This window comes from Anolis carolinensis, chromosome 4 (genome assembly GCF_035594765.1).
Source record: "Anolis carolinensis isolate JA03-04 chromosome 4, rAnoCar3.1.pri, whole genome shotgun sequence".
Classification (NCBI taxonomy): domain Eukaryota; kingdom Metazoa; phylum Chordata; class Lepidosauria; order Squamata; family Dactyloidae; genus Anolis; species Anolis carolinensis.
Window position 1 is genome coordinate 179930066 of NC_085844.1, and position 24976 is coordinate 179955041.

Below are 24976 nucleotides of genomic sequence, written 5' to 3' on the forward strand. Positions count from 1 at the left end.
TCCCATAAAGTTGAATTCAAGCAATTAATGCCAAACTTTGCGGGGGGGGGGGGGGGGGGAGGACTGCAAATAAAATTGTATTTGTTAATCCTAAAAAGATCTTGGCTGAAGAGGATGAAAATTGACTTGGTCTTCACACTTATACTTACCATATATTCTGTTGGTGCTCACCTCCTCAATACCTTTATAATAATATGATAAAAAGGTGGTATAAAATTAGATTATCATTCAGAAAGAAAGATTGAGATGAAACAAAATGGTGAAGGTAGAAGACAGATTGGGACAAACAAAAATGTCAAAGAATAAGAAAAAAAGCATGAAGGATGAAAAAGACTATCAATATGTCAGCAGGGAGGATCAGGAGAAAGAAGATAGTCAAAATATCAAAATGAAAAAAATCGTGACTGGCCAAAATGCCACAAAACTGTGAGCAAAGGCACACAACCATTAAGGAAAAAAAACCATAAGACAACAGGAAAAATAGTAGCATAAACTGTAGGCTTGCACATAATTTTGGATTAAAATCGGAACTCTTATCAAATTCATTAAATTTGTGCATACGAAGTGATTTCTGAGACATGCAGGAGAGGTGGGGGAAGGATTTAGAATATGAATCAGTTAGCCATTTTTTTCATAAATCTTTTGTAATGTTTGCATGTCTCGATAAGGCACAGATATCTATATCAAAATGCTACAAGAATTGTATATTTAGAAAAAACGTAAATGTATATGTTCTCATCCAGGTTTAAACGTGTGTATTATAATATGCTATTATTGCTGAGTATTTTCTTTACAGTCCAAACTGGGTACTTATTTTTCTTTTCTTATTCTTAGGCGATCCTTCATAGTTTGAGGATGATGGTCTTCCAGCCGTGGGGTCCTGTGGGTGGGTTCTTAGGTGGCTGAAGAAACCTATTCTTTATCTGCATGTTCTACTGCAGTGAGGACATCGGTTTCCAGGTGGAAGGCGGTCCTGGTCAGGGTTGGCTTGATGGGCCTTCCTCTTGAAACGTTTCTCCCTTAAGCCCTCCATTCGTGCCTCTTCAAACTCCACAGCACTGCTGGTCACAGCTGACCTCCAATTAGAGCGCTCAAGGGCCAGGGCTTCCCAGTTCTCAGTGTCTATGCCACAGTTTTTAAGGTTGGCTTTAAGCCCATCTTTAAATCTCTTTTCCTGCCCACCAACATTACATTTCCTGTTCTTGAGTGCAGAGTAGAATAGCTGCTTTGGGAGACAGTGATCGGGCATTTGGACAATGTGGCCAGTCCAGCGGAGTTGATGGTGTAGGAGCATCACTTCAATGCTGGTGGTCTTTGCTTCTTCCAGCACGCTGACATTTGTCCGCCTGTCTTCCCAAGAGATTTGCAGGATTTTTCTGAGGCAACGCTGATGGAGTTGAGTGTGATGTCTGTAGACCGTCCACGTTTCGCAGGCGTATAGCAGGGTTGGGAGGACAATGGCTTTATAAATGAGCACCTTGGTATCTCTACAGATGTCCCGATCATCAAACACTCTCTGCTTCATTCGGAAAAATGCTGCACTCCCAGAGCTCAGGCGGTGTTGTATTTCAGTGTCGATGTTGACTTTTGTGGAGAGGTGGCTGCCAAGGTAGCAGAAATGGTCAACATTTTCTAATGTTACACCATTAAGTTGTATTCCTGGCATTGCAGAGGGATTAGCTGGTGCCTGTTGGAAGAGCACTTTGGTTTTCTCAATGTTCAGTGAGAGGCCAAGCTTCTCGTACGCTTCTGCGAAGGTGTTTAGAGTGGCTTGTAGGTCTTCTTCTGAGTTCCCACAGACTACGTTGTCGTTGGCATATTGGAGTTCTATAACAGATGTTGTGGTGACCTTTGTTTTGGCTCTCAGTCTGCTGAGGTTAAATAGCTTGCCATCTGTCCGATAGATGATTTCCACACCGGTGGGAAGCTTCCCATCAACAAGGTGAAGTATCATAGCGATGAAGATGGAAAATAATGTAGGAGCAATAACACACCCCTGCTTGAAGGGTGATGATGGTTGTATCCTTGAAGTCTGCTGGGATTTTCTCGGTCACTCACACCTTTTCAATGAGCTGGTGGAGTTGTATCAGCTCAGGTTCACCCTCTTTGAAGATTTCAGCAGGAATCCCATCAGGTTCCGCTGGCTTTGTTGTTTTTTTTTTGTTGGCTGATGGCATTGCTGACTTCTTCCAAACAAGGCAGTGCTGCAAGCTCATCCCTGGTTTGTTGTTGCGGGATTTCATAGAATCATAGAATCATAGAATAGTAGAGTTGGAAGAGACCTCATGGGCCATCCAGTCCAACCCCCTGCCAAGAAGCAGGAAATCGCATTCAAAGCACCCCCGACAGATGGCCATCCAGCCTCTGCTTAAAAGCCTCCAAGGAAGGAGCCTCCACCACAGCCCGGGGGAGAGAGTTCCACTGTCGAACAGCCCTCACAGTGAGGAAGTTCTTCCTGATGTTCAGGTGGAATCTCCTTTCCTGTAGTTTGAAGCCATTGTTCCGTGTCCTAGTCTGCAGGGCAGCAGAAAACAAGCTTTGTGAGAGAACCTCTTCGGCCACATTGGAGCTGCGATTCAGCAGGTTCTGGTAGTGCTCTTTCCAACATAGTGCAATTGATGTTTTGTCCTTTAGAAGTTTGGTTCCATCTGATGAGCGTAGAGGCTATATGCCATGGTTTCTTGGTCCATAAATGATCTTTGTGGCTTTGAAAAATCCCTGAGCATCATGGGTATCTGCAAAGTGTTGGATTTCTTCAGCCTTCTTTGTCCACCAGATGTTCTTGAGTTCTCTGGTCCTTCTTTGGACCTCAGCTTTTGCACTAGCATAGATCTTTTTCTTAGCAGCACAGTTGGTGTCTCTCTGCCATGTTTGGAAGGCTTTCCTTTTGTTATCAATTAGCTGTTGGATCTTTTTGTCATTATCGTCAAAACAGTCTTGATGTTTCTTAGTTTGGTATCCAATGGTTTCTTCGCAGGCTGTGATGATGGAGGTCTTCAGTTTGTTTCAATGTTCCTCAACATTTTCAGGGTGTTCTGTGGGTAGATGATCCTTGAGTGTTGTTTGGAGAAGAGCTGATTTGGAGGGCTCTTGAAGGGCTTGGGTGTTCATTTTGTGCCTTATTTTTCTTCCTTGGAGTCTGCATTTTGGGGCGATCTTGATAGCCATCGTGGATTGGATTAACCTGTGGTCTATCCAGCAGTCATCGGCACCTGTCATGGCTCTTGTGAGAAGCACACCACGGCAGTCTCTGGCACGTGTAATTACATAGTCCAAGAAACTGGGTACTATCTTATTATGTAACATATAAAGCAAAACATACATCAATCTCAAACAGAAAACAGTCCACAAATCTCATTCCTTTGGCCCCATCTTCGCTGGCACTGCCATAAGGAAGGTGCTGTGGGTGTGACTAATCATAGTCATCTTAACTGTAGTTTGGGAAGGTCAGGCCCCCAATGGTAGAGATTGCAAAAGGCTCTGCCGTAAGCTACTTTTCCCAGAATGCAAAGCTGCTTAGGACCCAAATGAGCCTGAAGTAAGGGCTGGCCTTAGCAGTCACCATTTAGAATGAGTTTAAATAAGATAAATAAAAGTATAGAATCTGCAAAGAGGACTAAAATAAGCATTAAGCAACTTTTGCAAAGCCAAGAGAACATAAACTACTTTTAAAAACTAATCCTTTTACTTTGGCTTGATTGCCATTAGGAAGGTACTGTGGAGGGCAACTAGCCAGCTGTTTAGAGTCAGTAATGATAAAATAAAACAATTGAATCTGCAAAGCGGACTAAAGTAAGTACAGTAGAGTCTCACTTATCCAACATAAACAGGCCGGCAGAACGTTGGATAAGTGAAAATGTTGGATAATAAGGAGGGATTAAGGAAAAGCCTATTAAATGTCAAATAATGTTATGATTTTACAAATTAAGTGCCAAAAACATCATGTTTTACAACAAATCGACAGGAAAGGCAGTCCAAAAGATGGTAGCATTATGTAGTAATTACTGTATTTGTGAATTTAGCACCAAAACATTGTAATATATTGAAAACATTGCCAAAAGAAATATTGGCTACTAACAAATCGACTACAAATAAAGATAGAATTGCATAAAATGAACTTACAGTAACAACATTGTTGGAAATTAAATGCGTAAAAGGTCCCGTCCTTGCTGCCTAAAGAAAAAGCTGTGGATCCGGGCGGGAGGCAGACTGTGTTGGATAATCCAGAATGTTGGATAAGCGAATGTTGGATAAGTGAGACTGTACTGTAAGTAATAGTATAAATCTGTGCTAACTTGAATTTATGTGGTTGTGTGTCATAAAGACAGACGGACATTCAAGAGGATTACTGTTGTCGTTTTTTGAGGGGGATAAATTGATTTGCTCTAAACCAATCTCTGTGCTGGGCTGTAAAAAAAGTAATGGCCTATATCGATGTGTCTTGAGGATCCCCTCCAACTCAATAGGGGAAGCAAATGGATGTCAGGAGGGTTCGGATGCTGCCTTTCTGCCTGGAAAAAGGGGGTCAGTTTAGATGTCTCTTGATGGTGTCTGTACTCTGATTTCTGTTCCTGGGTTATAAATGTCATTTCCTAATTGGTTCTGTTATAAAAACATTGTGAACATTTATTACACTGCAAAAATGTTGTCTTTGTGCAAGGAACATTGTCCTATATATATTTTCCTTTGTTGAATCTCCACCAATTTAACACAGTTTCTGCCACAAAAACAAAGTTTCTGGAGTAGAACAACTATTTTCAAAGTAAAAACCACACAATGAAACAGGAAATAATACTTTCGAAGTAGGAACAGATTTTATTATTAAAAAATATATTTTTTAAAAAAATCTTTGAAATTTGTCAAAATTCCACGTATAAGTCAAATGTTCTGAAATTTGGTGAGCTAACAGTGGTAAATGTGTTCTACCACTGTAGTGAGTTTCTTTAGGATAACTCAAAAATGAGGGAGAGAGAAGCCCCTCAATTTTCCCCACTGATAGTGATGTTTTCCCTATTGTGCAATTGTGGCTGCCATTAATGAAGTAATTATGAAGATTCATAAGCTTTGTTAGAGTTTCAAAATTTTTACCCCCAAAATTCAGAAAGAACTTTGAAATGAAGTGTCTGTGCCCCCTAGTTTTGTAAATACTTTAGAATATTTTTTAATGTATGACACATGTCTAATAAATATAAGTGCACTAGTAGAATCCCATAATTAATCATATGCCAAGTTCAAACAGTGACTATTAAGGATGTATCTAAAGGTCTGCAATGATGGTGGATATGTGTTTATATGGCTATATATTGATGCCAATTGTGTCTGGTCCTCATGTACAATTCAAGACATAGTCATTGAAACCAACCATACAGTGGAGCAGATGAAACAAGTGCAACACATAAAATAGACACATTGCATCTGTCCGTTATTCAAAAATAAAGGGTTTTACTATACAATAAAACAATATTAGAGAAGAGGCTGGATACCTTTCCAGGATAGATGCAGCTAGGAACAAGCCTTTCTCTTAACTCCACCATCAAAAGAAAATGGGAACTTTCTTTTCAGTTTGCAGTGTTGTTTGCATTACGCTTAAGTCTCCAGTAGCCTCAATTTATAATGTTAACAGTAGAAAATATTTAAGGAGTGGAGAGTGGTGTCTTTTTCTCCATTCCTTTGGTCTGATGAGAACATTATATATTTACCATTGTTGAATGGCCCTTGGGTTATAGAGAAAAAGATAGTAGGTCCTTTCGCATTTTAGAGATTAGCTTAGACCACTAAAGTCAGAATGTAATGAAGCAGTAAGCCTCACAACATGGTCATTGGGATGTGGATTTGCACCTTGACATTATCCTATGCCGGGGGGGGGGGGGGGGCGTCATATTACACTGGCATTTAGTGCTATAGTGTAACAAAGAACATAGTTACTTACTTACTTACCATTATATTGCTGTTAAATGTTGGTTTGATCTGTGTAATGTTAAATGTTAATTATGTTTTACTGTGAATGTATTTTATTCTGTTTATTGTGGAAATTTGGGCTTGGCCCCATGTTAGCCGCCCCGAGTCCCTGCAGGGAGATGGTGGCGGGTTACAAAAATAAAGTTGTTGTTGTTGTTGTTGTTGTTGTTGTTGTTATTATTATTATTATTATTATTATTATTATTATTATTATTATATAGTTCAGTTTGTCATTCCTTATTACACATTGTTCTTTCTTGTATTTTCTCCTGAAATCATACATTTTTAGATTTATCACACGAGCGAGTGCAATTCCTGCCTACTCCATTTTTTTTTTCAAAAAAGAAAAACTTGGAAAAAATTGTGGAAGTCCAAAATTTTAAAAAGCTTGTAGTAAAGACAGGAAAAACAAGGATAATTTTTATTTTTTGTATTTTGAACAATTAAATTATTTTTAGAAATAATTACCACGCTAGGCTCATTAAACAGGATTTTGAGAGATAAATGTCAATGCTTGGTCTCCCCATAATCCACATAACTGAAGCAATTCAACATGGCCAAATTTGACAGTTCCCATGCCACATGTTTTTTGCTGTTTACTCTAGTTATATAACTATTCCTGAGCTCTGAAAATGATCCCAGCCCCATTTTCAAGGGTTTCTAAGACACTATCCTAACGATGTATGACGGGCACAGACAGGAAGTTCCATTGCATCCTGGAAAGGGCTTCATCATACATCGTTATCTCTCTGTTTTGTAAGTGTCTAGAAAGAGGGGTGGGATAATGTCCTTAGTTACTTTTGAGAACAGAAGGTAGGCAGTTTTAGAATTTCTTGCATTATGCCCTCTATTTTGAGCCAGGGAAGTATATATTCCCTTGCTGGTGCACCATTAATACATATAGCAGCACTGCCACTGATATATATGTCCACCTCTGTACTATTTGTCTGTCCTGCCTTTTCTCAAGCCAGCTTCCTATTCTATTGTCCGCCATCCCTTCCATTCACATTTATCTTCAAATGTGCTTCATTTGGCCTCTGTTAATTTAATCTGACCCTGCAATGGATGCCAGGGTCTTGATTAACGACTACTATCTGTTAGGTCTGAATTAGCTGGAAGAGATACCTGCATGCTGGCCATCAACAAACTGGATGATGAAGTTGAAATTTTGTAGTTGGGTATCTTAATGCAATGTGGTGCTAGACATATTATCCATTTACTTGTCTGCCTTATTTGTGGACTGAAGGCAAACTAGTAGGCTTGAGCGATCCATGAAAAAATTGATTCTAAACTCGTTTCAAAAGTAGAGGGGGGTAGCGTTTCGTTTCTGAAGTCATTTCCAAAAAATTCGAAATTAACGAAAATTCATTATTTTCAAAATTAATTCGTTAATGGCGGACGCGCATGCGCAGTGGCCCAAAAACAGCCCAAGGGGGGGGGAGTTAGGGGGCTCTCCTGCACTCATTTTTTCAGCTATACTGATCAAATTTGGTACAGTGGGAGAACACAATCCACCCTGCTTGCTCGCTAAATTGCAGAGCGTTTGCCCTTTCCTAAGATTTATTGCGCAATTTCATAGTTCATATAAAAAAACTGTATTTACCAATTGCAAAAAATCTGTTCCTGCTTTTGAATTGTTATTTCCTGTTCAATAGGGGTTCCTTCACTGTGAAAGTCCTTCTTCTACTTGTGTAACATTGTTTCAGTGCCCGTAAATCTGTCAAAATGTTAGGGCATTGGGGGCCATTGGCCAAGAGACACATTGTGCTGCCTGCCACAATGTGCAATGACTTTCCCCAGGCATCCATATTGGAGGCCATTATACCACAGTGGTCAAGCCCCTCCCCCTCCCAAGAAATGTAAGATTTGTGCGACGTTGGTTTGATTTATCACCTGATGGCAAAATGGGGGCTTGGATCCCACTCGCCTGGGGAGCCGGTCACCGTGGGCTGGCTCCCACCCCCGCCCCTTTCCCCAAAGCAGCAGGGCGTGGGCTTAAACTGCGGAAATAGACATGGGGGCATGGATCCCACACCCCTGACCCTTTCCCTAAAGCAGTAGGGCCGGGGCTTAGCTGCAGAGATACACATGAGGGTTTGGATCCATTAAAAGCACTGGCAGGAGGAGTGGGAAAAATTGCAGCAAAAAGAAAGAAAAAATCAACGTGGTGATCCGAACCGCAATGGCCAAGATGGAGAAAAAAGCAGAAAGAAAAAATCCCCGTGGGGATCCGAACCCCAATATCTATCTCAGCAGCAAAGACCCCACCCTGCGCTGGCCACAGTTGGCCGGCATGCATCCCCTAGAGAGAGAGAGAGAGAGAGAAACAGAGGACCCCGCCCCAAAGGAAGGATCTGGGCAAAATTGCCCAAAAATATGCGGAGGGACAGCTGCGAGAGAAGAGAGATGCGATGCATTGTGGGAAACTCGACCACGTAGGCCGAGAGGCAGCAAAAAGAAAAGAAAGAAAAAAGCCGCAGGCAGCAAAGACCACACCCTGAGCCGGCCACAGTTGGCCGGCATGCATCCCCTAGAGAGAGAGAGAGAGAAAAAAACAGAGGACCCCGCCCCAAAGGAAGGATCTGGGCAAAATTGCCCAAAAATGTGCGGAGGGACAGCTGCGAGAGAAGAGAGATGCAATGCATCGTGGGAAACTCGACCACGTAGGCCGAGAGGCAGCAAAAAGAAAAGAAAGAAAAAAGCCGCAGGCAGCAAAGACCACACCCTGAGCCGGCCACAGTTGGCCGGCATGCATCCCCTAGAGAGAAAGAGAGAGAAAAAAACAGAGGACCCCGCCCCAAAGGAAGGATCTGGGCAAAATAGCTCAAACGTGTGCGGAAGGACAGCTGCGAGAGAAGAGAGATGCGGTGCATCGTGGGAAACTCGACCACGTAGGCCGAGAGGCAGCAAAAAGAAAAGAAAGAAAAAAGCCGCAGGCAGCAAAGACCCCACCCTGAGCCGGCCACAGTTGGCCAGCATGCATCCCTGAGAGATCGGCCCGGCCCTCCCACAAAGTTTTCTGCTTTAGCGACCTTAGCCTCTACCCACGCCAACACCCCACCACCCAAGGGGAAGGGCGTGTTTTCTTCACGTCTGCTAGTGAAATGTGGGCCCAAGCCCCTCTGACCAGGGGGGCTGGCCACCGTTGGCCGGCCCCACGCCAACACCCCACCACCCAAGGGGAAGGGCGTGTTTTCTTTACGTCTGCTATTGAAATGTGGGCCCAAGCCCCTCTGACCAGGGGGGGCGGCCACCGTTGGCCGGCCCCACGCCAACACCCCACCACCCAAGGGGAAGGGCATGTTTTCTTTACGTCTGCTATTGAAATGTGGGCCCAAGCCCCTCTGACCAGGGGGGCCGGCCACCGTTGGCCGGCCCCACGCCCACGCCCCACCACCCATGAGATCTCACCCTGCACTGCCCATTTCTGCCAAGAAGCAGGAATTTCCTTCTTGATTGTCTTTCTCATACCACGGTGTTTGTCACATTACCCTGGCCGATCACAAACAAGATCCAAGCCTTCCGGTTGCCTGGGCACCACACTCGCATCAAACAATGAAAAACTTGTTGAGATCCCCCGGGTGGGCTCCATTCCACCGTGTTTCCTAACCAGACTTCTGTGTCAACCAGACCAGAGCCCCAAAGTCTCTAGCCGCCACAAAGGCACACTCCCTGACAGCAAACCGTCAGCGGCCCTGGCCGCACCCCTACCGGATGGACACAAGCAAGCTGGCAGTCCGCAGGGTAGTCATGGCCACCATCACATCAATAATGATTATAATTATAATAACAACAGTAAGATCTTTATTTTTATTCCCCGCCCCATCTTCCCGGAGGGACTCTGAGCGGCTTCCATGGGGCATGCCTGTCAACAATACAATGGCAGAAATAAAACCAAAAAAAATATACAAGAAAATGTTGCATCAATAACACATAAAATAAAACAGCTGTCACAGTCAGCATACAGCATTACCTGCTTAAAAAACAGTGGTGTAAAAACATGGCTCTGGTCCGAGGGCAGAATACTTCCACAGAGATGAGGTAGTTTGACAGTTAAAAATCAATAAAGTGCGAAATACTCTTGGCCTGGCAACCAATTCTTCAATAGGCAACGATCCACCACACAGTCCTCGAAGGATTTTTGGAAGAGGAAGGTTTTAAGGCTCTGATGTTAGGCTCATGTTTCTATGTAGTTGAACTAGAGGGAAGACTTGTGTGTGTCTGGTGTTATTAAAGTTCTCTAGCAGATGAGCTGGAAAGAGGGAAATGACTTCTGTTGGTATACAGTTTCAGTAAAGTTGAGGAAGTAAAATAATGAAAGATATTGTCTTTATGGAGTAGAAATGAAACCAAAGAACTTAAACATAGCACAAATGTTGAGACAAATAAAACCATGAAGACATAACTCATTGTTTTTAATAGCAATACAGAGTTTCTGAGTGGTTTGTTTCTCTACTTATGAGTCTGCGGAAGATTAGCATCACATACTGTCTACCACACCCGCTCAAGGCGATGGGACAGTGAAAGAAGACAATTTTGAGAAGTGGCGAAGGCTGAGGTGTCCCACTTTCTGCGGTGTGATTCCACCCTCTTCTATCGTCCCACCAAAAAGCCAGCAAAAAGCACTTCCGAAGCCAGAGAACATGCGCCCACAGGTCACTAGCAGCCGCAAAGGCACACGCCCTGACGGGCAAACGGCACCGTCCGCGTGCGCGGCCAGAGGGCGAGGGGACCCTAAGGCGGCCGTCCCGCGGCCACAGCGTCGACCACAGGCTTTCAAGGCGATGGGACAGTGAAATAAGACAATTTAGAGAAGTGGCCAAGGCCGAGGTGTCCCGCTTTCTGCGGTGTGATTCCACCCTCTTCTATCGTCCTGCCAACAAGCCAGCAAACTGAAGTTCCCACGCCACAGAACCTGCGCCCACACATCAATAGCAGCTGCAAAGGCACACGCCCTGACGGGCAAACGGCACCGTCCATGTGCGCGGCCAGAGGGCGAGGGGACCCTAAGGCGGCCGTCCCGCGACCACAGCATCGACCACAGCCTTTCAAGGCGATGGGACAGTGAAAGAAGACAATTTAGAGAAGTGGCCAAGGCCGAGGTGTCCCGCTTTCTGCGGTGTGATTCCACCCTCTTCTATCGTCCTGCCAACAAGCCAGCAAACTGAAGTTCCCATGCCACAGAACCTGCGCCCACACATCAATAGCAGCCGCAAAGGCACACGCCCTGACGGGCAAACGGCACCATCCGCGTGCGTGGCCAGAGGGCGAGGGGACCCTAAGGCAGCCGTCCCGTGGCCACAGCGTTGAGTACACAGCCTTTCAAGGTGATGGGACACTAGACAACCATTTTGAGAAATGGTGGCCAAGGCCGAGGTGTCCCGCTTTCTGCGGTGTGATTCCACCCTCTTCTATTGTCCTACCAACAAACCAGCAAAAAGCAGTTCCCACGCCACAGAACCTGCGCCCACACATCAATAGCAGCCGCAAAGGCACACGCCCTGACGGGCAAACGGCACCGTCCGCGTGCGCGGCCAGAGGGCGAGGGGACCCTAAGGCGGCCGTCCCGTGGCCACAGCGTCGACCACACCCACTCAAGGCGATGGGACAGTGAAAGAGAAAAATTTAGAGAAGTGGTGGCCAAGGCCGAGGTGTACTACTTAATGCGCCAAGACACAGCCACAAAGGTTCTGATGGACCGTTATCTCTGTAAAGTGAGACTCTGCCGTATTCCTTCACCAAATATGTCTTACCGAAGGATCCGCATCGATTATAACAATGTTCTTTCTGTACAGGAACTGCGAGGATCTGGAGAAGACCTTACAGTCCTGGCTCATTCCCGAAATATTTTTTGCCAAAAAAAGGGTAGAGATTTGAATTTAATCCGTTCTGAACCCAAAGCGGATGCATTTCCTACCTTGGCTTTTATGGACTAAGTTCCCCCAGAATATCCTTCTTCCCATCCAGAATCATTATAACGGGAGACAAAACCTATAGGAACCTCAGGGAACGGCCCCTAGAGATTGATTTACCCAAAAACGAAAGTGGGCAACGGTGTGTGATGATAAAGACGAGAACAGAAGGGATGAGAGGAAGGAAAGCATAGTAGGATAGAGGAGAGAGTTGTTGAACAACATAGGCCAAAGGGGCAACCCCCCCCCCAACAGAAATAGCCAAAGTTAATCAGAAGCAGAGCTGCTTAAAGGAGGAGAACTGTTGTTCTAGGAGGCGTCGGTGTCAAAATCCAAATCGGGGAAATTCAACACGGGAAGGTTGGCCTTCAGAAAGACCAGTTTCTCAACTGTTTGAGGGTCCAGCAAGCTGCGGTGGGGCGTGACTACATCTCCCGCTAGGCTGAAGACCCTTTCGCTCTGCACGCTGGTGGGCGGACAGCTAAGAAACTGGTGGGCTACGTGCGACAGATCCGGCCACATGTGATCACGTGAAGCCCAATAGGCCAATGGATCACAAGAAATTATCTCAGGAGGCTCCTCAAAGTACCTGTTGACCGAGCATTCGGCCGAGTCTACCTTTTGCGCAGAAGCCAGCAAAGAGGAATCTTCCGAGCAGGCTAGTATGGCCACTGTCTCTGCAAAGAAAGCGTTTCCTGGTCGCGGCTGGAGATCCGTAACCCTACGGCAACCCCCTGCCGGCTCCCCGGGACTATCACTCTCGCCACTAGCGCTAGTGCTGGGGGTGGCAGGCATTTCTGGTAGAGGGGCCACTGTGCCTGTTTCCCCCACCCTTGCAGCAAAGACCTCCCTCACAAGGTTAACTAGTTGGGCCTTCCATACGGTAAAGTCTTTTGGGCAGACGTTGTACTTTAGCCGTGGATCACACAAGGCTGCCAGCATATGGACCTTGCTGGAAAGAAGTGGCTCTAGGCGTTTCCGTACAGCAAAGGACAACCTCCTCACCACCTCCTGGACCGCCTCCTGTCAGCGGTCCAGCCAGGGAGTCCAGTGTTCGACCGGCCCCAAGCCTTTCTAGGTGCCTCCTTATCCCCAAGACCATGGGCACTGCCTGGCTAAGAAGGGCTTTTGATTCCGAAAGGGTCTCTGTGGCATGTTTGAATGGCTTTAGGACGTCTACCAGCTGGGAGATGGTGTCCCACTCTTGCTTGGTTGGAACAAGCTTGCTAACAGGCGCAACCAATGTAAGGGAGATGCCGTGTACCGCCTTCTGCTGCTCAACCATGCGTTCGAGCATCTTATAGGTTGAATTCCACCGGGTAGAGACGTCCTGGAGCAGCTTGTGCTGCGGGAGGCCTTCAAGGCTCTGCCTGTCTCTCAGCTGCCGGGCTGCCTTGATGCTCCTGTGGAAGTAGCCCATGATCTTTCTACAGCGCTCGATCAGCAGGGCGATGTTTGCGGTGCTGGCCGGCTGCTCTTCCGGGCTCTTTAAACCTTCCTTGACGGTATTGTGAAGCAAGTGGGCCGTGCAGGTGACATTCAAAAACCCTGCACTTTCAACCGCTTTGATCATATTTTTACCAGCGTCAGTCACCATGAAGCCCCTCCTCATTTCTTCCGGCCTGCACCGCATCCACTCCCCCATCATGTTTCCCAGATAGCGGCAGATGGTCTCTGCCTTGTGATCACAATCAACTACCTCCAAAGCGAGGAGTGCCCAACGATGGGATGTATCCATACTGCCTTCCTTCTCCCACCAATGTGCCGTGAGAGAGAGGTAGGAATGGCCTCCTCCCAAGCTTGACCAAATATCAGAGGTAAAATGGATGTGTCCTCCCATGGCGCTTCGCAACATCTGGATAATGTGTTCCTTGCAGCCCTCGTACAATCCGGGAATAACTTTTCTGGAAAAGGTGTGACGGGAGGGGATTTTGTAGCGGGGGCACAGGCGTTTCATAAGGCGGACGAAGCCTTCTTGTTCAACCAGGCGGAAGAGATGGTGATCAAGGGCCATCATCTCTCCAACACTTTGGGTTATCTGCTGGGGTGTGGGTAATGTTTCCCCCGTTCTCTTCCTGGCTAAAGGCATGCCCCAATCCTCCAAGGTGGACTGTGTCTGCCTTCCACCATCTACACCAGGAGAACTTTGTGTGCTAATGCTGCCACTGCAAGGGCTTGCAGCTCCCCCTCCCACCGATATCGAGGGATGGTGTCGCTTCATGTGAGAGCTCAACCCCGAAGTCGCAAGATGTCTCAGGTCTCTGCCTCTGCTGATATTTGCCCCACAGTGTCTACAAACTGCCAAAGTGGCACGCTGAGTGTGGACATGGAAATCGTCCCAAATATATGACCTTGGCCTCCCCACAGCCACTGTGCCAACGCCCAGGGAGATAGGAGTCGTGGGCACCCTTTCAGCAGCATGAGAAAGTCTATGATTTGATGGTACTACCTCCTCTACCTCCTCCTCAGTGTCAGTAGCGGGTGGAGGGGTGGGGTTATCAAGATCCTCACTATCCACCACCTGTAGTTCCAGGACGGCAACACCTGCATGTTCCATTGATCGTCCACTTGTCTCAGCTCCAACCGACAACTGGCTCCGGGTGGAGGGCTGTGAACTTTCAGCAGTCGAACAGCCAGCTTCTTCATCAAGTCCACCCACTCCCATCGTTCCGCGTTCCAGACGGATGGGACCCACCCTAACTTTTTTGGCCCCCCACAGTGTCCGGGCTGTTGCTTGACCACTAGCAGGACTTGCTCCACCAGACCCGCGTTCAGCTGAACGCTTCATGATAACGGGAGTGTTTTGAGGTTAAAGAAGGGAGGAAGGTATTGTGTTACTGGGGGGAAAGATGTGTTGTTTCTTGATTGGCAATGTGTTCTGGGTCGAACTGCCGCAAACCCTTCTATTACAGTTGTTCTTGTTCTTATAAGTTAAAAAGGGGATACCTGTATTTTCCAGACCTTGATAGGGTTAATATATGAGAAAGATATTTGCAGCAAGCCCTACTTGAGCAGCTGAGAAGAAAGGAAAGAGGGGGAACCAAAATCAGGGTCCCTTTTTTTCCCAAAACACAGGTGTTATTCTAGGGAGGAGGATGGGATGTGCAATCCTTTTGCCAGACTTTTCTTTTGAATCACTGCTGCCCTGGCTCAGACCAGCCCTTTAGAGCAGCAGAGCAGGAAAGCAACCAAAATCAGGGTCCCTTTTTTCCCAAAACACAGGTGTTATTCTAGGGAGGAGGATGGGATGTGCAATCCTTTTGCCAGACTTTGCTTTTGAATCACTGCTGCCCTGGCTCAGACCAGCCCTTTAGAGCAGCAGAGCAGGAAAGCAACCAAAATCAGGCTCCCTTTTTTCCCAAAACACAGGTGTTATTCTAGGGAGGAGGATGGGATGTGCAATCCTTTTGCCAGACTTTGCTTTTGAATCACTGCTGCTCTGGCACAGACCGGCCCTTTAGAGCAGCAGAGCAGGAAAGCAACCAAAATCAGGGTCCCTTTTTTCCCAAAACACAGGTGTTCTTCTAGGGAGGAGGATGGGATGTGCAATCCTTTTGCCAGACTTTGCTTTTGAATCACTGCTGCCCTGGCACAGACCGGCCCTTTAGAGCAGCAGAGCAGGAAAGCAACCAAAATCAGGGTCCCTTTTTTCCCAAAACACAGGTGTTATTCTAGGGAGGAGGATGGGATGTGCAATCCTTTTCCCAGACTTTGCTACTAGCGTTGAAAAAAGAAAAGTTTCCTAATCAAAACGAAAGCCCACCCCGCCCGCACCAGGCAAAATGGCGCAGCAAAAAATTGCAGGCCTGGTGGGAAAATGGCAAACGCCAAGCTTGTGGGGGAAAAAGGCCACAGACCCTTTGGAAAAAAAAAATTCAGAAACATCCAACAGTTTCCCACCCCACCTCACCCACCCAACCTTTTCTCCCGGTTTTCTAATCTGTAGCCTAGCTCTAGCTCAGCCAAGGAAGCTGTGACGCAGCAATCTTGCCTGCCTGCGGAATCTCACTCCCAACCCACCCTCTCTCTGCAGATCCCGAAATGAGCCACGAGGCTCCCGTGCACGCTCTTTTAATTCAGGACGTACTACCAGCCCCTCCCCGGGGTTAAACGTGCTCTCTGATTGGCCACAAGGTGGAAACAACACGCTAGGTTGCCCCAGTGCACTTAAACAAGTTTGGGTGATTTGCAAAACCTTTTTTTTTTGTATATAATGTTTATTTATTTTCATTCATTCAAATATACATACATTGCGAGTGTTTGTTGCATACAGTGCAATACTTTCATCTATTAGTCTTTCATAATCATTTCTCAGACAATATATTTACAATAAGGGGTCACAGGCTTCTATTTGTATAGTATATATAGTGATATTATAAGTTCCAAATTTATATCCGTTTCCTCCTTGCCTTCAGTCTATTAGCTTCCTCTATGTATATTTTTAGATTAATTTTACATTGAAATGTTGGATCATTGGTTGCCATTCCTTAACAAAGTTCTCTAAAGGTTCTCCTCTTAAGTGCATTGTTATTTTGTCCATCATCAGCAACTCTATAGTATATTGTTCCAGTTCTGCTAAGGGAGGTACCTTAGGGGTTTTCCAGTATCTAGCGTATACTATCCGAGCTGCCACTGTCACGTAAAACAAAATTCTTCCATATTTCCTTTCCAATTCTTCTTCGGGCATGTTCAAAAGGTACATTTGTGGTGTCATTTTAAAATTTGTATTTAATACCTTTTCTAGATGTGCATGAATCTGTTTCCAATAGCTGTTTACTTTGTTGCATGACCACCACAGGTGGTAAAATGTGCCTTTTTCTTTCCCACATTTCCAGCATTTATCGGTGCAGTTGTACATCTTCACTAATCTCTCTGGAGGGAGATACCACCGCAAGTGCATTTTGTAAATGTTTTCTTTTAGGTTTTGACATGCCGTGTATTTCATTCTTCTATTCCATGTTTTTTCCCATTGGACCATTTTTATCTCTTGGCCGATGTTTTGAGCCCATCTAACCATTGAGTCCTTTACTACTTCCTCTTCTGTGTGCCAAGTCAGTAGGTTTTTGTATATATAAGATATAAGTCCTTTTGGTTTTTGGAACATCGCCACATCAAACCATGTTTTTGCTGTCTGGAAACCTGAGGTTTTGAGTTGTTCTTTAAATTTCTCACACAGTTGTCTATATAAAAGCCAGTTACATTTAAGGCCTGATTGGTTCAGTTCTTCTAGGGATTTCATTTCTGAGTTTTCCAAATTAATATGGACCAATTCCCTGTAGGTTAACCATTTCCCTTGTAAGATGTTCTCCCTTTTGTAGTATGCCTCATGTGGGGACATCCACTCTGGTGTCTTTGTATATATTCTTTTTTTTGTATCTTCGTATGTAATGATCATTAAATATGCCTGTTGGTTTGGCCTTTTGTATATCTAAATATGCATGCCATCCAAAAGGGAGATTTATACCTTCTAAATCTAATAGCTCATTGTCTTCTAGGGTCACCCATTCTTTAATCCAGTCCAGACAGCATGCATGAAAGTAGAGTTGTAAATTTGGAAGGGATAAGCCGCCTCTTGTTTTATCATCATTAAGTATTTTCATTTTTACTCTTGGTTTTTTCCCAGCCCAAATAAATTTTGAGATGTCTTTTTGCCAAATTTTGAAGATTTTTTCGTTGTTAATAATTGGTATGTTTTGAAACAAAAATAACATTTTTGGCAGTGTTGTCATTTTGATAGATGATATCCTCCCTAATAGGGAGAGCCCTCGTTTGTCCCATTCCGTTAGTTCTTTCTTTATCTCTCTCCACACCTTTTCATAATTATTTTTGAATAGTTCTGAATTTTTCTTTGTGATGTATATTCCTAAGTATTTGGCTTTCTGTACAATATTATATTCTGTGTTTTCTTTTAGTTCTTGTTTTTCCGATTCTGTGAGGTTCTTTGTTAAAAATTGACTTTTCTCTTTGTTTACTTTTAACCCAGCTAATTCTGAGAAGTTTGTTAGGGTATTAATTAATTTTTCCTTTGAGTCATTGGGGTTTTCCAGAGTCAGAACAATATAATCGGCGAAGGCGTGAATCTTATATTCTTTTCCTGCTGCCTGAACACCTTTTATCTCCTTGTTTTCATTTATTTGTTTTATAAGCATCTCTATGCACATAATAAACAGGAGTGGCGATAGTGGACAACCTTACCTGGTGCCACGTCTTATTCTGATTCTTTGTGTTTTCTCCCCATTGATTATTAACTGCGCATATTGATCTTTGTATATAGTTCTTATTGTTTTTATATATTGGTCTCCCATATCATGTGCTTGCAGAGCTTCCATCATAAAATCCCAGCTTAAGCTGTCGAATGCTTTTTCTATGTCTAAAAAGAGTATCACTAATTTCCTGCTGGGATGTTTATCAAATAATTCAATTATATCGATGAGGCATCTTATATTCTGTTTGATTTGTCTATTCGGCAAAAAGCCGGCTTGGTCTTTTGAGATTATTCTTTTTAGGATATTTTTCAATCTGTTTGCCAGGATAGACATAAAGAGTTTGTAGTCTGCATTCAGAAGTGATATAGGTCTGTAATTCTTTGGTTGTAGAGGGTCTCTATCTTCCTTCGGTATTAATGTTATATATGCATCTTTCCATGATTCGGGTATTTTCCCTTCTTTTAGCGAATTCATAATAGCTTGTAGCGGTTTAGTTTTTCATAATAGCTTGTAGCGGTTTAGGATTTGCAAAACCTTTTTTTCCCAACGAAAAAAAATGACGACATAAGAAAAAGGGCCTGTCGCGGTTCGAAACCGCGATATCCAGACGTGTGGACAATCAAGGTCGTATATTGCTTCACAAGTTACAAAAGTAACGAATTAGTAACGAGTAACGGGGAAATCGAATTATTTGAGCAAGCCTACAAACTAGTCAAGGCAAACAAAGTTGATTATGGGCTGGTCTCAAACTTTGGTTGAAGTGCTTATTCATGTTAGTTTCTAATTAACCTTCCTGGACTTGAAATGAAAGCTCAGTTATTTTCAGAAGCCTGAACCCTTGTTTTCAAAGTCAGTAAATGAGGGAATAAATCTGGACTGTGCCACTTGAGAAAGTAGAAGGGACTTCACATGATTGAATTCTTTTGTACTGCAACAACAAACGTCTTTCACATAAAAACTGTCAGGTAAATAATTCTAGCAACCTTTTCCTTGACATACTATGCATTTTTCTGTGTGTGATTAAGGTGGAAACGGCAGGAGAAATGTTCCATCATGTGAACCTCTACTTGTAATCTTAAGTGGAATAATGTAGGCACTGGTGTATCTCCTTATCCGTTGTATGTGAGTCAAAGGCTTGATAGAAGTGAAAACATTAAATACTTGAACTTTGCCAGCAAAAGTTGACCCTACATATCTACCACTTTCTCATTTCTACCAATTGAATTGTAATCATTCAGGGCTCTGGGGTCGTTCCTACAATTAAGCTTTAGTTCATTTAGAAACCATTTAGATTAATTTCTTTTGTGTAGTACTTTTCAGCTTTCAGCCATAAGAATGCGATTATTTCACATTAGTAGTTTGCTTTGTTTTTAAAAAAAATCTTGAGTGGAGAATTCTTCACTGATGGTGAACTTTGCATCTTATTTCCATTTATTTCCCTTTCCTAATGTGTGTGGGAGAAAAAAATAATGAAAGCTTCATTCAAAAGGTGGTATTTATTTATTTACTGGAAATCAAGAAATATTATACTTATGAAAATTCACAGCACACAGTAGTTGATTAAAGTTTTAGAACATGACACAAAGTTGCAAAACTGGTATAAAAATGGAAATCCTCACAAAATCCTTGCTAGGCACTAATAGTTTGCACGCATATAGCAGAAAGTTCTTCAAAGTTCTCTGTACTATGCACTTGAAAAATTGCTTTATTACTTTCCAAAGTGTCCAGCATTTGTTCACTTATCCCTAATTCTTTTTTTCTCTACTCCATCTATTCTGAATTGGTGGAATTTAGATCATTGTGGCTGGAATCCTGTTAGTGCAGTATATGTATGTACATATGTACATTTCCCTTATGTGTTTTGTTGTACTTTTGTGTAATGGTCGTATTCACTCCATGGCTGTGCAACAGACAGTTGCACATGTTCTTCTTATTCAGCTGTTGGACTCGTTCTTGCTTCTGTATTTGTCCATACCTTCAGTTTACTACTTGATTCATTGGGGTTGTGGAGTAAGCCTGAATTTTAACTTCATTCTTTACAGTGCAATTATATCAAGAACATTAAGAAATATGTGATTGGTTGTGCTAAGTTAGCATTCATAATAAGCATAGTGTAGTACAAATGCATAACTTTGTGTAGTGTCTCAGGCTGGGTGTTAAGTAGAGCTACATAATGAAGTCCTTCAGAATGTGTACTAAAGTTTGCTTATGCATCACATAATAGTAATTTTTATTTATGGTGAATATAGACTTTAAAAATATCTTAATCATTTCTCCTTAATTAAGCTCTCCCAGATATGAAATTAGGAAGGAATGTGGCCAGAACATTTTTTGATTACTACAGGCTGAACAGCATTCCAGAAAGATCTTTGGCACCCATTACAAGTACATGGTAAGATTTTTTTAAAACCTGTCTGCCTAATTTTACATGTTCTTTGCCTTGGATTTTTTTTGAGGGGGAGGGGCGTTAAACTTGGTTACAAAGTTACAGTTGTATTCTAGCTAAATGATCTTGGTTGTGGACAGCCATCACTTGATAATCCTATTTGTCAGTGGTTCTGAAGGAATCCCTCCAAAAAGAGACGAACCAACATGTATGAGTATAACCAGCACTTCAGAAATGAATTAATACATAATTAATAAAAAAATCTAGTTGCTTCAGAAGTGGGCTGAGAGCTTTTCTCAGTTGGTTATAATTTTGGAATCTTCTTGAGAAATATTGCTAGTATTATAAAAAAAAAACACACACACAAAAGGGTTCAGTTTCTTTAAAACTAATATCTAGACATTTCTAATGTGCCTAAACACAGAAGTGTGTGAATTTTTGGATGAAAAGGTTTCCCCATATTCTCTAACATTTTCAAAGATTAAACTGGACACAACATAATATGATCAAGTCTTAATAATGTTTTAATAAGGAAGAATAGATAAGCTAGAAGAGGCTGCAGCAACTTGCTTTTTCTAAGCTTACTATATTATTATATTGCCTCCCCCCCTTCATCTTCTCCCCACTCCTGAACTGAGTGTAAAAACTGCCTTTGCAATTTGAAGCCAGTCTGCAGCAACTGAAGTAACCTGTGGACAGTGAGGGAAAGTGGAAAGAAGAGAAAGAAACAAGGCATTTTTAAAATAGTTAAAAAGGTGGGACAATAGAGTATTAGTTCAAACTGTCCCTGCCAAATTGGGACACTCAAAGGTTATGATTTCCTAATTTCCCCAAGCTCTGCTTTAAAAACAAAAACAAAACAAACAAAAAACAAAAAAAACTCTCCACCCATATGAAACCCCAAATGAATGCTTCATTTGGTATAAACTTTTGAGAGCTGCTGACCGCTTCATCTGCAGAATAAGCAAAAACAAAAACAAAAACTCTGCCAGATAAAACTTTTACTTCAAAATGCCACAAGATATGTTTGGTTTTCCTGCAGAAAACTAACCTCTGACAGCATTATGACATAATTTATTTAAAATGATAAATAAATATCTACAAAGTGATCATAGCTAGCTGGCCTTTACTCCTCCTTCTAGTGATTTTTAAGCACATTAGGGAATTGATGTTAGAAAGGACCTTTAAAATGTCACTGACTGCAGAATGTCTTCAAATGTTTGGTCAAGCATTTAGTCTAGGATTCTGCCACATATATCACTTCTGCAGGATGGTCACAAAGCCTTTACTTGACACATTATCGACTTCCTTTGCTTAATAATTTTATAATAATAATAATTTTATTTTTATACCCCGCCCCATCTCCCCGAAGGGACTCGGGGCGGCTTACATGGGGCCAAGCCCAGGTCACAAACAATATAAAAACATAACAATAAAACAATCAATCAACAATAAAACAAGTCATAGGTCAAGATACATTAAATATACTATGATAAAATCCTGGGTCGGCTCTAAAAAAGAACTGGGCCAAAAAAGTGCAGTTAGTGTCAGATTCAAACAGGGTGAGGTAGATCCCAGAACTATTGTCCCATTAAAGTGCTGGCGAAGGCATACACTATGGCCTGCTAAAGTAAAAGGGTATAATAAGTGAGATAAGCAACACATCAATCCGTTACTATGGAGATCAGTCACCAAAGGCCTGTTGGAAGAGCCAGGTTTTCAGGATCTTCCGAAAGGAGAGGAGGGTATGGGCCTACCTGATCCCCCTGGGGAGAGAGTTCCAGAGCCAGGGTGCCACGATGGAGAAGGCTCTCTCCCTCGTCCCCACCAACCGCGATTGCGAAGGTGGTGGGATCGAGAGGAGGGCCTCCCTCGACGAACGTACAGACCGTGCAGGTTCATAGGGGGAAATGCGGTCACGGAGGTAGGTGGGTCCCAAACCGTTCAGGGCTTTGTAGGTGATCACCTGCACCTTGAATTGGGCTCGGAAAATAAACGGCAGCCAATGGAGCTCCTTGAACAGTGGTGTTGAACGTGCCCTGTAATTTGCTCCAGTTAGAAGCCTGGCTGCCGAACGCTGGACTAGTTGCAATTTCCAGACTGTCTTCAAGGGCAGCCCGACGTAGAGCGCATTGCAATAATCCAGTCTGGAGGTAACTAAGGCATGGACCACCATGGCTAGATCCGACTTCTCGAGGTATGGTCGCAGCTGGCACACAAGTTTTAATTGTGCAAAGGCCCTCCCAGCCGCCGCCAACACCTGAGCGTCAAGTGTCAGCGTTGAGTCCAGGAGGACCCCCAAGCTGCGGACCTGCACCTTCAGGGGGAGTGCGACCCCGTCAAGCACAGGTTGCCACCCTATGCTCCGATCAGATGTACGACTGACCTGGAGGACCTCTGTCTTGTCAGGATTAAGCTTCAGCTTGTTCACCCTCATCCAGGCCAACACAGCGACCAGGCACTGGTCCAGTATCCAAGGGGCTTCCTTGGATTTTGGTGGAAAAGAGTAGTAGAGTTGGGCGTCATCTGGTAGAGATGGCACCAAACTCCAAAACTCCGGATGACCTCTCCCAGTGGTTTCATGTAGATATTAAAAAGCATGGGGGTGTGATGAGTCATGGGCCATGTAGTCCCGTTCCTGGCACTGTGGTGCTAGATGAAGAGGAAAACTTGGGTTTTTCACCGTTTCAGTCAGAATTGGAACTTTCCCAGCCAGATTTGGAAACCTTGCACCTGCAAGAGATTTGTCTTCCAGAAGTCTGTCAAACAAGCCCTGAACCTAAATCTCCTACGTTTTCTCGCCATGAGTTTTGTAAACAACAGAGGGGAGTTCAAGCGGCCTCTCGCAGGAGTGCGAGGATAGCTGCTAAGCATTCAGCTGATTAAGTCTGCTTTCCATGGGAAACTTTAAGGAGTCACACATCTGGACTCAGAGAATAGCTTTCGTTTCTGGTTCTCCAGAGAACTGCTCTTTGGCGGGAAAACGGGACCCTATTTAGGTGTTTTACCCACAAAGGGATCTTGCGGAGTCAATTCGTCAGCTACCGGAGTAGCGTGTGTGGACAGCTACTCCGTTTCCAAGCCTCGTTCCTGTTTCAAGCCTTGTTCCCGATTTCAAGCCTTCGTTTCCAGCCTTGTTTTACTCTCCGGATCTTGCCTTGTTTTCCGGACCTCGCCAAGTAATTCCACGGATCCTATTCTTGCTCCTTGTTTCCTTGTTGCCTTGAATCAAGCCTTGTGTTCCAAGAATCAAGTTATTTCCTAGCCTTGCTCAAGTTCATGGACTAAAGGACCTTGTCATCTCCCCTCACTTGCTTGGCAAGTGAGTGTTTCGGTTATTGGATTACAACTTTGGACCTTAATATTTCATATTGGACATTGTTTCCTTGGACTAATTTTGACCTTTCCTGAAAGGTCTACTCCTGGACTAATTCATACGCTTGCTTTTATTAACTTTATATATTTCCTTAATAAAGATATTAGATAGATTCTGGCTTCTGTGTATGGTTATTGGTGCTCTGCTGCCTGGGTCGTGACAGGGGGACAGAATAGAACCTTGCGGGACCCCACAGGACAATGGCCAGGGGTCCGAGCAGGTGTCCCCCAGCTTCACCGACTGGGAACAGCCCTCCAAAAAGGACTGGAGCCACAGCAAAGCTGTGCCCCCAAGACCCAATCCAGAGAGATGTCCCAGAAGGATACCATAGTCGATGGTATCGAAAGCCGCTGAGATGTCCAAGAGAACCAGCAGGGTTACACTTCCCCTGTCCAATTCCCTGCAGAGGTCATCCACCAAGGTGACCAAAGCCATCTCAGTACTGTGCCCAGGTCTGAACCCAGACTGTGATTGGTCCAGAAAATCAGTATCATCCAAGAATCCCTGGAGCTGAGAGGCAACCACCCGCTCCAAGACCTTGCCCAAAAAAGAGATGTTGGAGATTGGTCGGAAGTTACTCAAAACGGTAGAATCTAAAGAGGCCTTCTTCAAAACTGGCCTCACTATCGCGTGTTTAAGGCAAGATGGAAATTTGCCCTGCTCTAAAGAGGCATTAATAATTCTCACAAACCAATCTACCAACCCACCACTGGCCTGTTTTAAAAGCCAGGAAGGGCAAGGATCAAGGACACAGGTGGTCGCCCTCACCGCTCCAAGGATCTTGTCCACATCATCAGGTTGCACAAGCTGAAACGAATCCCATAAGCTCGAACAGACAGATGCCCCGATTACCTCCCCTGGCATTGCAACAAAACCGGCATCCAAATTGGAATGAATCTGAGCAACTTTATCTGCAAAATGGTGAGCGAACTCACTATACCGAGTTGCCGAGTCCTCAGGTGCCCCTCCCACCTCAGGAGCGTGGAGGAGCTCCCCGACGACCCGAAACAACTCTGATGGTCTATTCGTTGCAGACACGATGCGGGCAGTCGAGAAAGCATTCCTGGCTTCCCGCAACACCACGGAATAGGCCTTAATAGCTTCTCTAGACCGTGCTCGGTCAGAGACATCACGAGAT

The 24976-nt window shown here is 44.1% G+C and overlaps 1 protein-coding gene across 1 annotated transcript in view; it reads left to right on the forward strand.

Moving 5' to 3' along the window:
• bend5 (BEN domain containing 5) overlaps window positions 1-24976 on the forward strand; it is a 1240673-nt gene that overhangs the window by 1206105 nt on the left and 9592 nt on the right. Inside the window, exon 12 of the mRNA XM_062979625.1 lies at window positions 20372-20468. Coding sequence (XP_062835695.1) covers window positions 20372-20468 — 97 coding nt within the window. The remainder of the gene's footprint in view (window positions 1-20371; window positions 20469-24976) is intronic.